At 40.8% G+C, this 15,648-nt stretch overlaps 1 protein-coding gene across 2 annotated transcripts in view; it reads right to left on the bottom strand.

Annotated features, from left to right (window-relative positions):
* thada (THADA armadillo repeat containing) overlaps positions 1-15,648 on the bottom strand; it is a 94,942-nt gene that overhangs the window by 61,922 nt on the left and 17,372 nt on the right. For both annotated transcript variants that reach the window (XM_062401182.1, XM_062401183.1), the window contains exons 22-26: positions 15,374-15,483; positions 11,382-11,514; positions 9,092-9,214; positions 8,483-8,605; positions 7,322-7,413 (exon numbers count right to left, since the gene is read on the bottom strand). In XM_062401182.1, coding sequence (XP_062257166.1) covers positions 7,322-7,413; positions 8,483-8,605; positions 9,092-9,214; positions 11,382-11,514; positions 15,374-15,483 — 581 coding nt within the window. The remainder of the gene's footprint in view (positions 1-7,321; positions 7,414-8,482; positions 8,606-9,091; positions 9,215-11,381; positions 11,515-15,373; positions 15,484-15,648) is intronic.

Raw genomic sequence — 15,648 nt, 5'->3', positions numbered from 1 at the left:
ACAGAGGATGAATTGGTGGATTATTTGTATCTTTCGGACTCTTAAATAGCCGAAGCAGTTCCATTCCATACTGGGACATCGTTTCACATCAGCAGAAAACCTTATGCAACTGCTTACATGCACTGTGTAGCATCCCCCGAGAGTCAAGTGACAGACGTAACAGATACTTCTGCAGATATGTGTCCTGGCATATATGTCAGTAAGAAAATGCAATACCGAAAGTTGTTGCTTGTGGTAGTTTACACCATTATTTAAAGAACATAAGAACTTGGTTGTAGTGTGTCTTAACAGAATTGCCATATCAAGTATAAGCAAGTTTAATATGCGCGGAAAACCCAACAACTGTCAAAAGAAATTGATTCAAAATGTTGTTGAAACCTGACTGGTGCACTAAAAAACTTTTTTCCAAATGACCCCCGCCCTCTTCAAAGCTGTAAAATAGAATGGAGAAAATACAATGTACAAAAATACTCCAGTGGATGAGAAGCAGCTAGATTTTCCACTTTGATTCAGCGAGCTATTTGCGACTGTAACGATAATAACAATAACAATACCATCGGCACTGTATTAGATAGAAGCTAAATGTGTGCTGAGGTATAGAGCGAGTTTGTGTTAGTGTGGAGAAAAGAAATTAAATATCTGTGGATTTCAGATCAATTAGTGTTTTAACATAATGTATGTCATTCACATTAGATGCAACTGCACTGGCATTGAGTACAATGCATACCTCCACCAAGGCCACCAACAGTTCCCGTGTGAAACCACATTTAAATTCACTTGATCCATCAAATCCTCTCGATTTATATTTGGTTCTGCAACAAATTTGACACGCTCATAAACATCAATCCACTAGGCGTCCAAGATTTTTTTTAAATCAAGACCCATTCATTATTCTCTGTGAAACCAACGATAAAAGAAATTAAAAAAAAACCCGGGTCCCCCTCTTGATCTGCATCCAAACGAAATGTTATGGATCATTCGTTAGCCCATACCACAACCTTCCATCAAGTGTTGTGGTAATCTTGCTTGCTTGCAAACAAACCAACACACAGGGGGTGAAAACATAACTTCCTTGTTAGAGGTAATGACACCATAACTGTTTTTAACATGTTTTTCCACACAACGTCCCTCAACCTCCAAACAACTATGAGGGGAAAGTAACATGACAAGAGAAGCCAGAGACACAGGAAAAGATATAGAGTGTAGAGAACTGACAGTCAGACATTGTGACTTCTACGATCATGATCTTGTGCCAAAGGCTAAAACAAAATCAAGCTTTTACATTTGTTTATGCGGCTACAGCGAGAAATCAACAGTCATATTTGTGTGTGTTTACATATAGTGCGGGCCACAGTCATGTGGCAGATGGTGTAGTATATGTACATACTGTGCCATGGTCATGAGTGTTTGCGCTTATTTATCCACTCAGACACATACACAACTATCAACAAAATGACACACTATATATTTAACACAGTCGGTGCTGATGCAACCGCCATTCAACCTCAGGGCCAATAAAGTTTTTATTTCACTCTGCCCGTCTAAATCAGGTCGCTCCTAAAGCGAAGAGGGCTGGTCTGCCAAGCACATGATCACAAGACTGGAGCGATGGCATACTGCTCCAGTCACGACTGCCACTAATTCGGGACACACAAACATTCAAACACGCACACATTCGCGCACGCACACGCACACACACACACACAGACACACACACACACACACACGGTTCAAGTTAGCAGCAGGCGCTGTCATGGTCGGCAAGTGAGTTCCAAAACCCCTTTCAACATGGATGTGCCACACTGCTCGCCTCCTGTGACTTGACAAATACACAAGGATGAGGTGTGGGGGTAGCTGCAAACTCAAATAAACTTTATTGTCATTGTCTACATGTGCAAATACTGGACTCAGTGCCCGCCACCCTCCTATGCTTTCTCTAATGAGAGTCTCTCAGTCAGACAAGCTGCCTAGAGGACAAAGGTTAGAGGTTGTGTCGCTTCAGATTAGAGGGGGGAGAAGGGGGAAAGGTCGCAGAGGACGAGAGAGGAGAGAGAAAAGAGCAGGGGGTGTAAGTGAAAAGGCCGAGTCATGTTTGTGGGCTAAAAGCTGAGTGTCCACTCTCACAAAGGCAACATTATCTTCAACTGGAGATGGGATTCTGCAGGACTAGTGAGGGTGCCGTAATAAACCTATAAGCGTCCTAGTTTGACAAAGAGAGAATATACACTCAAAGAGAAGAGCGAGGCAGACACAGTAAACAATAACAGCAACACGTAGTATGGCCGATATGGATCCATTGAGATATTGTGCTAGTGACACACAGATAAGTTTGAGGAGTTCCCTCCTTTCGTCTGAAAAGATCGAAGCAGCTCAAATACACGCATCCAGATCTGAATATTGAATTCAGCTTAAGTAAATTTGGGTTGTTCCATTCATATCAACAGGTCATTGTTCCTGGAATGTTAGTGGATGAGGGGGACAAGGTGCATTTACTGAAGTACACAGTACAGATACTTTGTATGTAACTTTATTTTTCTTGACCATGACATTTCAGAGGGAAATAATGTACTTTTATCTCCAAGACATTTAATCAAGAGCTATTTTTTCCAGTTACCTTTTGAAAAGAAAGTTTGAATAGAAAAAAAAATTCTGAGTTCCACTAGAGAGACAGATCTTCTCTGAAATTATCTGATGGTTTAATTCCAATTCTACAACTTAAAGGCCACTTTTTTTTAAGATTAGAGAAAATGTATTCATACTTGAGTAGTAGCAGTATGTGTTTTTTTTCAAATTTTACACATTTATATTATATCAATATTATCATTGCTGAACTAAATATCAACCATTGTAAACTGCCTTCACTTGACCAGCTGCTTTTAAATCATGTCTTCATAAACATTGATAAAGAGGAAAAATGTTACATTAGTAGCCTTCCTGGATTGCCTCACACTGCCATGGAGACTCCAAGGTCAAACGTATCGTTTACTTTGAGTTTGCTTCAAACTAAGTGAAGCCATGTAACAGAAGTTGTAAGTGTAGTTGCACTTTGAGAAAGAGGCAAAGTACTTGTAATGGAGCATTTTTATTGTTGTACTTGTGCTTCCCCTTCAGTCTGAGACGTGATACTCTAAGCGTCGCTGATATCATCAGGTGTCTCTGAGTCCTTCACTCTCTGAAGACAAATATTTACGGAAACGCTCAAAGGCACCTCAGTAACGTTGATTTGCACATTTCTCCATGTACGAGTGCTCATTTGGTGAAAAGTGAGATGTTGACGTGGGCTTGAGATAAAGCTGGAAGCGTTGGTTGGAATTCAGAGAGCAATCTCCCCTCTTTCAATAATGTTTACAGTTGCATTAATCTCAACAGCGATATTGCTTCAGCAACAATGTATGGAAAAACGGCGCAGAGGGCCCGTGAAGGTCGTTGATCTGCAAGCAAACAACACGTCTGGATTCTAGTGACTATAACACACTGAAATTCCCACAGACAGCAGCAGGCTGTCGTTCCAAAAACAGTAATGACACATAATGTTGTACGTGTAGGAAATTGTGTTTATGCTCCAGCTGCAGTGCAAAGAGAGAGAGAGACACACACACACACAGCGAAAGATTATTGCATGTACAAGCTGTCATAATGCATCTTCTGTAGCCAAAGATTGCATCTGGAAAATTTTGCTAATACCAGAGACCAGGCACACAACGGACCGTGAAGAAACCAAACTATCACACACTCTCATAAATGAGATGCAGCTTTTTTACAAACGCGCAGTTCTTTTCCCATTTCGCGTTCACTGGTGTGACAACTGAATTATAGTAATGACTAAATATATAAAGGACAACATGTACAGAATTACAAATTTGTCTTAGCCATCATTCTATCAACCTCTTTCAGCACAAATTCTCCCACGGGTGTATAAAAACAAACCCACACGGTATTAAGGAAAAAAAGAAAGAAGCAGACATGAGGAGGGGGAGATAAGTGAATAACTGAGAGAGGGACAGCAGACTAAAAACACAAGTAAAAACAGACAAGATAAACAGGAGCAGCCTTGGCTCGGTTAATGCTTTTCAGACTTTTTCACGGAAAGGAGCCAATAGAAACACAGAAAACAGAACCAGACTGAGCCTCTTGGAACAAGGCCCAGACCCATGTGAAACTCTACCTTGGATTATCTCTGGTGAAGCAAATCACTTCTAAACTCAATATAGACAATAGACGCCTCTCCACTTCCACCCACTATCCAGACATGAATCTGAAATGTCATCAATATAACTTTTTTGGTGCAGTTGGAGCCTGTCTGCAGCTTTTTGCGGGATGGAGCGGAGGTTCTGTATGAACATGGGCTCGACCGATCACGCTCAGCTGCCAATTAGGACAAGTTTTGATATCATCAAATAAAAATAAAGAGAACTTGAATAAACATCAGTGTGACAAGAACTACTTGAAATGACAGAAACCATCTTTGAGAAGAATGCGACATGCTCTTTAACTTTTAGTTTAGTGCTTGTCCCATCCACTAACAGAATGTATGACCTCAACTGCAGCCAGCCACCAGGGGGCAATCATGGCATTTGGCTTCACTTTTGGGGAGCAGTCATTTCCTCAATCTTTGTACAAAGACCTGAGAGGTCAGATATGTCACACTTGACACTTACAATTACAGACGCAACTAAGGAAAATCACCCAGGTATAACCAATGTTATAACTAAGTCTGTATTCATTAAAGCGTCTTGATGAGGTATTCATTCAACATTTAGCTTCATCCCCCTCTTCCATCTCGTATACGGTGGACATGCCGTGAGAGTCTATCATGTTTCCCATCTTGGCCATCTTAGCTCAGTGTGTTCAGTGGTAAAAAATGTTGCACAAATATCAACCTAACGGAAAAGGTATTGAATCATCTGTAATGCTTCATTCGACCAAGTTTCAAGACTGAATATCCAGCTTACTAAAGAAACAGTGCTTGTCACGTCATGTTAGCGTATTTGTTAAGTGTTTGTTGGATCTTATTCTCTATCCTCCTTATACCAGGCTCCTCTCCTGTGGAACCAGCTCCCTGTTAAGAGTTTGGGACACAAAAATCCCTTCTGCAATTAAGATTAGGTTTAATAAGTATCCAGTTTGATAAAGCCAGCTTAAAATTCCCATGATGCACTGACAATCTCTCTCTCTCTCGAAGTCTTGTTCTGTGGGAGGTTCCTTGCTGTTAAAAGTGTTTGCTCATTATGGGAACTGTTAGTTTTCTGTAAATAACCTTACCTGTAAAGTGTCCTGAGATAATTTACATGATATACAAATACAACTTGATTGAATCTATCTACAAATTTAAATTGGGTCACAATAGGAGGGAAGATGTTTATTTTAGTGTGTGTTTTTGTGCAAAGTGAAACAAAAACAATAACCTGAGTAAAGGTTCCTGTTGAGTAAAGGTTTTCTGTGTGATCACATTGAACTTGCAGCATCCAAAGTAATTGTATTTTGTCAAGCTTTTTCTAAACCCTGGTTGGCTGCTTGACAAAGCAGTGGAAGCAGGTCTTAATTTTAGACTCAGAAGTATCAAAAACAATCGTCACATTTTCCAAACAATCCTGAGCAGCAGAGCAAAATTAACAACCGACCAACTCGCAACTAAAATTGTGAAGAATTTGTTAAACCCCTGACCAGATTCACAGCTCTGCCATGTGTTGTCTGGGTGTGCGATGGTTGCAGATGATCACAGAAACATTTCACCCACCAAAAATATCACATCCACCAAACCTTGACCTCAAAACTAAGAATCTTTTTAATTATTAACATGACAAACATAATATTGGGGATGTGCAGGTTGATGATTTTGATTGTACACATGTCTGGTAATCTCAAAATATTTTGCCCTGAATATGTGAAAGAATTTTATCATCTGTGTTGTTTACTGTGACTGACATTTTCAAGTTCTGGCTTAAATCATCAATTAAGAAATCAATATCTGTAACAAGAAAAATCCTACAGGAGGCATGTCATTGTGAGTCTACATTATTAATGTTTTGGCAATAAAGTTCCTGTTCCTGTATCTATGAAAAAGTTTAATCTCTGAGACGATTAATTGAAGTTCAAATAATATCACCATGGTCTTGAGTTTAAAAAGACCCTTTGAATTCCTCATGGTCTATGGCAGCGTTGCCAGACGTATGATAATTATCCTATTTGTACGAACTTTGCCGTCTGTACGATATATTATGAGTAATGCCCAAATTCCCATAATGTACGATTATTTCATTGTTTAGTGACAGTCATAAGAGTTATTCATTATTAATAACAGTGTACTCTTTGTACGCAGTTGTGATGTACATGTGATGTCTCTCCAGCCAATCAGAATTGGCACTCAGAGGTGGAGCTTCCATGTCTCTAGATTTGTAGGCACTGTCAGATATTTGTTCTTTTAAATGTTTTTTATGAAAGTATGATAGTGTAAATGCTGTTTCAAGTTTCAATTGTAAACTACTTTAATTCTCCAAAACAACATCATTCCTAGATGTATGATCATTGAACATGTCAGGCTCTCATAACACATAACAATTTCCAATGAGCGTTTAGTTTGTAATTATATGTTTGTTGACATACTGGACAACAGAACCATGGACAATGTTATATTGTACCTTTACAATTATATTCCCCAGGTATGAAACAGGTTCAGTACAGCTCGACTGAGAAGGGTCCTATAGCTGAATAACGGATATGATTTCCTTTTTATTTTGCAATGAGGAACTGCCCTTGCCTTCAGTGTAATGTCCTAATTTATGGTCCAGCAGCAGTGGAGATCTGAAATCCACCAGCAAAGGATTTGAGTGGAGGACACTTGTTTTAAGCAGCGTGCTGTTACAACAGCGCCCCTCAGTGCTGTGAAAGAGCAACTGTTCAGCTCCTTTACCTTGGTGTTGAATATTTGAAGGTTTGCTACAAAAATGTTTACTTTGATGGAAATAAGCTGAATTATAGTTGATGTATTGTGAAATGTAAATATGTATAAATACATTTCTGACATTGTATCTTACACAGTCTTGATTAGAGGCTGGAAAAATGTAGTTCTTAAAATATGTGGGGGAAATTATAGCTGGATGGTTATAGCGAAGCACATGATGACTTGCATTTCTATAAAACAGCTGATCCAAGGGAAACTGAAGTAGGATTAAGGGGAATAACTTCCTGCACCAGTTATTTTAGTGTTTGAAGCTTATTTGCACACACATGACTGATAACCACTGATTTGTACATCCCTCATTCAAATAGAAGCATTTCATTCTACTCGGATGCACATGACTGAGAGGGAGAAGAAACAGACCTGTTCTTTTTCGAGTGCTCGTCCTTCCCTTTCTTCACTCCAAAGATCCTTGTGATCAGAGTGCTGAAGAGGAGAGTGGAGGAGTTCCTCACCTGGGACAGGGGGAAAAAACAATAAACGAGAGAGATGGAAAACAGAGAGAGAAAATGGATATACGTCAGTTTGGCAAAACATTAAAGATCCAACATCAGCTTCACAGAGAACGGGAATTGGAGAGTCAGCGCCATGTCGTTTGAAAGCAATTCCCTGCCGCAGACCTACGATCAGTTAATTATCTGCACTGAGCTAAACTACTGAAATCCAGATAAGAGCCCTGCAGTAAGTAACAGGGGGATGAAGGCCATAATCACAGAGGTGTTGATTCAACTTTACGGTCACCCGGCAGGATACAATTTGTGCTGCTGCTGAAGTATACCGTGTTGCTTTATACAGAGACGTGATCATAAAGTGGAAAGAATATCACAAACAGCTGTGAGGCGTTGGAGGAAAACATTTTAAACCTGCTCCAACAGGTAAGCATCAGCAAAGATGCTACTGATGGATACAGGGCTGCACAGTTTGATATATAAGACAGACATGATTTAAACACACAAAATGTGAGCAGTGAACAATTAACCACTGTAGCTGTGTGCAGCAGGTTTGTGTGCTTGCTTGTGTGTCAGTTGAACTGATGACGTATTGCTGTTCTACTTGAGAGTGGGAAATGGTCTGTATTTATACAGTGCCTTTCTAGTCTTGATGACCATTCAAAGTACTTTACAGTACAGTTTGCCTTTTTTGTAGTAGTACAAAGTAGTTGTCATCTGTCATGTTAGTAAAAACCATGTCCCTTTCTAAATAGAGTTCATACGTCAAACTCCAAATCCCGCAATTTCTACCGAACAATCCCCCTTTATTATCAGCATGACGAGCTAGCTCAGACAGAGACATGGTTAATGGACTTTAATGAAGGAAAATCCAGCAGTATTTTTATTTTTTGAATCAAACCCCCAACATGCAAAGCTGCAAGATGGTTCTCATCAGAAATGGTTACACAGCTTCCCAGGTTTGTTTTTTATTACTGGCCGGGAGGTTGTCCTCTAAAAAGAAGGATCACATGCAGCACCAAGTGTCTAGCTGTGTGCAAAAAGAGAGATAGATAATAAAAGGTAGAAAACTCACTGCCCAGACAGGAGACGTGAAGCCCAACACAGCGGCCTGCATCCCATCTGAGACGAAGGGGAGGATGTTTTCCCCCAGACGAGTGTCCCTGTACAGAGCTCTGAGGATGTTCAGAGCATGGACCTGTTGTGAGGTAAACAGGTCAGACTCAGGAAACTCTGCAGAATCATTTAAGAAGACATTACTTAAATGACATTAAAAAGATCACACACAAAAACCAATGTGATCACATGATCCACAGAAAAACTGTACATCAGTATTTCATAAACTAGAAAGATTTTATAAAGTGACCACCCAAAGATAACTGGTCACCAGCTGAACTTAGCAAACAGATTTATCAGCAACAACCGAAATACTGCTACATTTGGCTGCTGTTCCTATTTGAATTTCTAAAGCTGGACTTGCTTTCCACCACCACCATTATCATAGATATGATGTAGTAATCAGCTGCAACAACTGCAACCAAAGATGCTTGGTTGCATAAAAATGAAGAGCAAAGGCAGAATATATAGAATAGCATCCATTACACTGGTATTATAAATGATGAAGCTGCTTCTTGGTGGGTTTGGTAGGACACGTGCACGGAGGCACTGGATGGACAATAACTACCTGAGGGACAGAGGAGCTTTCGTTGTTCCTGTCCGCGGACGGCATGGCCAGGCTGATCAGTTCTCTCATGGTCATCTTCAACAGACTGCAACTGGACAACTTGGGCTCAGAGGAGAGCAGAGCCTGCAGCAGAGGACAAAAGAAAACATAAACAATGGAACGCTATTGAGTAAATTAAGTATAAAAAAACGATTGCCCTGCAGGAGTATACCTCCACCAACCAGTCAGGATGCAGTTCATATCCCATCTGTTCAGACTTATGATATATGCAGTAAAGACGTTCCAACACGATCGCACAAAAGATCTACACAATCAACAGAGTTTCACGGTGGGCACCCAAGACTAGTGCCACCCATCCAGGTTCTCACCAAATGTGAAATATGGTCACATGGGTCACATTCAACACCAAAACTGAGGAACTGAAGGGAGATAAACGGCCAGAAATGTGATTATTTGACAGTGCAAAGACATACAGATTGGGGTTAGGTTAATTGAAGACTGTTTGTCTAAGATAATGATGTCACAGTGATGTTGACCTTTGACCTTTTGTATATAAAATGTCATCCCTTCAATCATTTTAATTATTTTTAAGACATTAGTGTTAAATCTTATTTAATTAATGTGCACTATATAACATCATATCCTGTCACATGAAGTCACAGCCATTACATAAGTCTTTCTACAGCGAAGGCCTGAGTGAATGACATCATTTGTATGCGCCAGAAGTGGGATTTGGGAATGTGGGAGCAAGGAGGTCACAGCACTTGGCTGCTGTGTGAGAAAGGAGTTATCTTAGTGTGGGAGCTGATGGGAGCCAGCTGTGTGTCTGGCCAGAGTTATGCTTCAGAGTTAGGCCTGGGAGGGATGGAGAGATGGAGGGCAGAGGCAGGGAGGAAAGCAGGAGGAACAATCTGGCTCTTATAAACTTTCGGGGGGGAGTAGGGATGAAGGAAGGTAAGAGGAAGAGGAGGGCGAGTCGGGTTCCTATGAAGTCTGCCCCGGGTTGATCCAGACCAGTGTGAGGCAGCCAGCCTCTGTCTCTCTGTGTGCAGGAATGCATCGCAAACCTCTGCCAAGCTGTGGACTTCTGCTTCGCCCCAGACTTCCCTCTACTTTGTCGGGCTGTTCCTCTTTCCCCTCCATCTTATCTGCTCTGTCTCGCCGTCTCTCCTCATCCTCATCTCAAGACATCCAGCCTGGTTTTCTATCAGAACTTTTTTTCTGTCATGCAACTCCTCCGCTTTTCTCTCTCTCTGTACTTTATCTTAGCTCTGTACTTTCGAGGTTCCATATGTGCCAGTTTCCAAAAGACTAAATTTGGACTTTTGAAACCTTGAATTTAATTCAATTTTATTATAAACTAAAATAAAGATTGAAATCTAGTTCAAAGATTTCAATCCTATTTCAGACAGCACATGCTGGTCACACAAACGCATGAAAACAGAAGAACATAGTCATATAAGCTGTGCAGCCGTGCGTCTCGTACCCATAACCACAACAAAGGGCAGCCTCACTCTCAAATTACTACCATGATAACACACAAACTTTGTCGTGTCTAGTTTTAATATCAGTAATCAGAGGAAGTGAGCGAGGCGAGCTGGGGCTGAATAACAGACTGAGTCAGTCAAGTGTTAAGGTGGGTTTAGTGAGAGATTACAACACATTGTAAAGGTGTGTGGGACTGGTGACTAATAAGAGGGTTCACTGAAAGGACAGTGTGTGTGTGTGTGTTTTATAAGTGTTTAGTGTCAGTGAGTGAAAATAGATGGATTAAGAAACATTGTGTTCTTCCAGCATGAGTGCTCCAGAGGCATGCCAAGAACTGCAGAGTTTGCAACTTTAAGAGGTAAACAGGAAAACGTTTACTCATGTTTTTATCGTTTTTACGCACTTATGTCATGAGTAGGTGTTTGCAAAAAGGTCCTTATTTTTAATCTTCACAACACTTTTCAGCAAATTCAAGTCAGAACTGGGTCTGGTGTCGGGTATGATAGAGGACAGAACTGGGACCGTATGATCCTAAACAGTAAGAAATAATGACTGTGTCGAGAGAGAGTCAGATTCAGCAAAAAACGAATGTGACAATCGATTCCACACACAGACGCACACGTACTCACTGCAGAAACTAAACCAGAGGAATGTGTGGTTTAGTGACAAAGGTCAGAAACTTGTGCATTCTTAAGTGTCAGAATCAAAACAATAACCTCTTTCCAACACTTGAAATCAACAGTGGGCCTGAAACTTTACTAGCATCCTTCTGATACTCCTTAGACCTAGTGCCCACAAACACCTGGATGTAGAAGGGTATTCCTGCACTGCGTCGAGTGGCACACAGCTTGGATGTTGAGTCGCTGGATTTGACCTGCTCCAGAACTTCAGTCAGCCAGTGGGCCGGAAGCTGCTGCAGGCCCCGACTTCCACTCCTGACAGACACACACAAACACACACAGAAAAACATTGGTAATAAATAACAGAAGTGTTATTCCTTTGATCAAAGACTCACACAAAAATAATTCATTCAGTGCAGTAGATCACCTTTTAGTAGTTAAAATGTTCAGAGGAGCTGTCAGTGGTTTATCCTCATTAGTTGTATCTGAATGCATATTTTCAGGATGGATAGTCTGACTGCACACTTTCAGGCGACTTCATTCTTTTACAATAAATCAAAAATGCTCTCAACACAAAACCACACCAACCCAGGATCACATCACTGCAAATAGTTTTTAATATTTCCTTAAATTCACTTTGACAACCAGATGGATTTCAAAGTAGGTTTCCATAAGAAAATGAGAATATAATTAATAAAATGTGTCACATGTGTCAGTTGAAAAAGTGACAGAATAATCATGAACCAAAACATAATGTGTGATTGATTATCTTTAAAATACCCTGAACTAGTGATTCCAAAGATAGCGTCTGTGGGCATCCAGCAAAATGGAAAATCGTCAATAAACCTGTCCAATGTAATTTCAATCAAGAAGCATCCAAAAACCTGAAATGTATCAGGCTGTATTTCTTCAAAAAAAAAGTTTGAATGTTTATCAGCAGTGTTAGGAGCGGGTCGACGCTACAAAGGAAGGTGCTGCTCTAAACTTTCAGACACATGTACTGTGCTGCAGGTCACCTGGTGCCCTAAGGGCCCTAAATAAACTCCAATAATAACTCAGCTATAAAACCTAGACATGCCAGGTTGCAAGTGAGAGTATATTAGAACCATAGACTGTATATAAAGATGTCTAACATAACACCAAAAGTAAAGCCAATGTGTCTCTTATCGGTTATAAAACCCAACTTCTCCATGTTAATTGATGGGACATGGACCAACTAAAGGGTCAAATACATTTTTTTAATTTTAGACACTTATCACAGCGCGTTTTCTTTTTTTATTTGGGTTTAAACAGTTATTTGAGGCCATAGAAAAGATGTGAAATGATTGACAGCTGAGACTGGCTCGTAATCGGTCAAACGCGTGTTGCCAGGACCTCGATGGAGCAGCTCTGCACTGCGATCATTATTGCACAGACTCTGACTGCAAAAGACATCATCAGTGCAAGATATCAGCTTTCACCGAATTAGAGAGCGAAAGTAATTTAGAAATACTGAAAAAGTAGTTCACACAAACCTTAACATTAACATATTGTAATATCACCAACGGTTAATAGGATCCATCCAAAAAACAGCTTCTATCAACATGTTTAGCACATGTCAGGTGATGTGAGAGAAAAGGTTCTTGAGTTCATGTGCCATGGCTGTGGGGGTGCATGTGAACCATTGGAGTAAACAACTTCAGTTATAAATCCAAACAACGAACCAGAAAACGTAGTCATCGAGAGGAAAAAAAAAGAAGAGAAAGTAAAGAAGGATATAAAGAGTAAAAAAGAAAAAAAACGGGGCAGAAACAAGAGAGATAAAGAGACCCAGTGAGAGAGCCGCAAACACAGTGGAACGCACCAGCGCCAGATCCCAAGGCAGAGCATCAAAAGGCCGCGGTTAGGCACCCCGCAATCAACACCCCATAACGCAGCACACGGCCTGCATACCATCCACACACTGCTCTCCCCCTGATGAAAACACACACTCACACGCCTGGAGCAGAACACACACACACTTCAAGTACGCCTACACACAACCACGAGAATGTCGCCCTCATTACACAACACATTGAAAGACTGGTTTCTGCACAAGAACAAAACAAGCGAGTTTTGTTTTAACTGCTCTGCCCTGGGTGGTTCAAAGTCAATACTGCTGCAACGGCTTTGTGGTTCGTAACCTGCCGCAGGGCTCAAGACATCTTCCACATGCCGCCATTGAGGAAAACAGAGAGGTACAAGAAAGTGAGAAATTCTTTCATGTCGTTCTGAATTAAACAATTGTTGTTTTTTTTTCTTCTTCCCCTCAGGGGGATAATAGTGGGATTAATCCTATAATAGCAGGGGGGATGGGGATTGTGGAGTTGAGTATGAGAATCCAGCCAAGTTTATTGTTGCCCCTAGAAAAACATCACTAAAGAGGCCCCATCAGTCTAATAACGTGCGATTTAAGTGCATTAGTAGCTTTTAATTATAAAGCTGGGATCAGAATTGGAGAAATCCACAGTGGGGTCTTAACCGTATTTGGCCCTGATTTGTTATACAAAGTTACTTTCAGTTATTTAAGTCATGCTAAAGACTAAAAACTAATTTCCTTTGCAGGCCCAATAATTGAATATGTGCAGAACTTTTATTTGTCTTTATATGTTCTATACACACCAGAGTTTACGGATACAATATTTAATGTCCTCATTACCTGTATTTGTATGAACATTTTCAAACTGTTGCATGACTTTAAAACGCGTTGGAATATGTTGAACCAGAGATATAAAAAAAAAAAAAAAACAGCAGTTAAAGGGATTGGAAAACATTTTGGAAATACCCACTTGTTTTCTTCCCAAGCATTTGAATGATGGTCTGATGTCAAAGTGATGATCAGTAGATAATTTTCACTATTTTTGGTTTGCGGAGGCTAATTGGATTTAGAATATCACTAAAAGTTTTAAATATGATTACTATATAAAAAGTAATAAAGGGTGACATTTGAATGGGATTATAGAGAAAGATTGACAACTCTAGTCTCTAGTAGAAAGCAAATACGGATATATGTTTAGTAGTGTGTAGTGTGTGGCCTCATAAAACCGCAAAGTGCTGAACTATTTCTTGGTGAACAACAACTCAATGCAGTTATCACGGTGCAGTTGGCAGGTTTGTTACCATCGTCACTACCAACAGGGACAAAGAAGTATTGAGCCAATGAATAACTTGTTTGTCCAGAACTAGTACCCCCTTTTATACTTTATAATTTTATGTTACTGAATGAATGTGTGCACATCAAACAAACAAGATATTAAATGCTGATCAGTCAGATTTTATCTTGTTGGGAGTAGGATTTACTGATAGACAGGCAAACAGGTTTCTCATACCTCTGGTCTTTCTGCTAAGCTAGGCTAACGATAGACTCCAAAGAAAGACAGAGTGGAATCATTGTTCTTATCTTGTTTTTGGAAGGCGAGAACAAGGGCAAGGTAGACAGGCAATTTAAAAATTCCCCCCAAACTGTTCCTGATTAAATAAGACGTTTTCAGATAGAACCTAGGGATAAAGTCCAGAATCTTGGGTCCTGACTTCAAGAGGTGGAGCAGCCGGGCGCAGCAGCACCTGTGTTGGCTCTTATCACCACGATCTTCTCTAGACATCTTTGTCTGTGTCTTGTGTATGACTACGCTTTTTCACCGGGACATAAATGGTTCAATTTTCTCTGGCGCAGCGTCATCAGTCCCCCCACTCCCTGGCTGTGATCCCCTGCTGTGTTCTCACATTGAATTCTCCCGACTTTCTACAGACTTTATACAAGGGGGCCAGGCTGAAAAAGTCCAGAGGCTCTCAGTCAGACATGTGCGTTCATACATGCACGTCCTCCAGAGAAAGTGTGGAAAATCTCTGGAGTTCAGCGCCTGTCAGAAAGCGCCTCTGATATGTCAACTTTTTACTCTGCACGTTGCACTGAGTTCACACATGGTCTTAGTCTATTATCAGCAGCGCAATGTTTTTCATGCCTTTGTATCTCTGACACCCAGAAGGCACCACATGATGAATGGCTCCACTTCTCTTGATGTAATTCAAGTATATTAGTGATACTGAGAGAACGTGCCTCCTCACTAATTACAAGGCACAGCCATTGCCATGCCCACAGCCATTCAGCAGTATTACCTTTCCGCCCCTTCGCCCCTGAATGGGAAAACACACACACCTGCACAGCATGTCGGTGAGGCGCACAAAGCCCACGTAGGCCAGTTCAAAGGCGCCACGGTGACGGGACTGCAGGAGCTGCTGACGGAAGTACAGGCCGACCCCCTCCACCTGTAACAGAGACGCAGAGAGAGGATCAGCAACTCAACTCGAACAGGGGCAGTAGTCTCTCTGTGTGTGTGTGTGAAGGAAGCAGTCATCAGTACATCAGGTAGTTAGGGAACAATGAGGTAGCATTGTTGTCTTTGGTGAACCGTTATCTCAGTTGAAAGACAT

Source organism: Platichthys flesus, chromosome 12 (assembly GCF_949316205.1).
Source record: "Platichthys flesus chromosome 12, fPlaFle2.1, whole genome shotgun sequence".
Lineage (NCBI taxonomy): Eukaryota > Metazoa > Chordata > Actinopteri > Pleuronectiformes > Pleuronectidae > Platichthys > Platichthys flesus.
The sequence above is the reverse complement of the archived record's forward strand: the minus strand, read 5'-3'. Positions and strand labels throughout refer to the sequence as shown.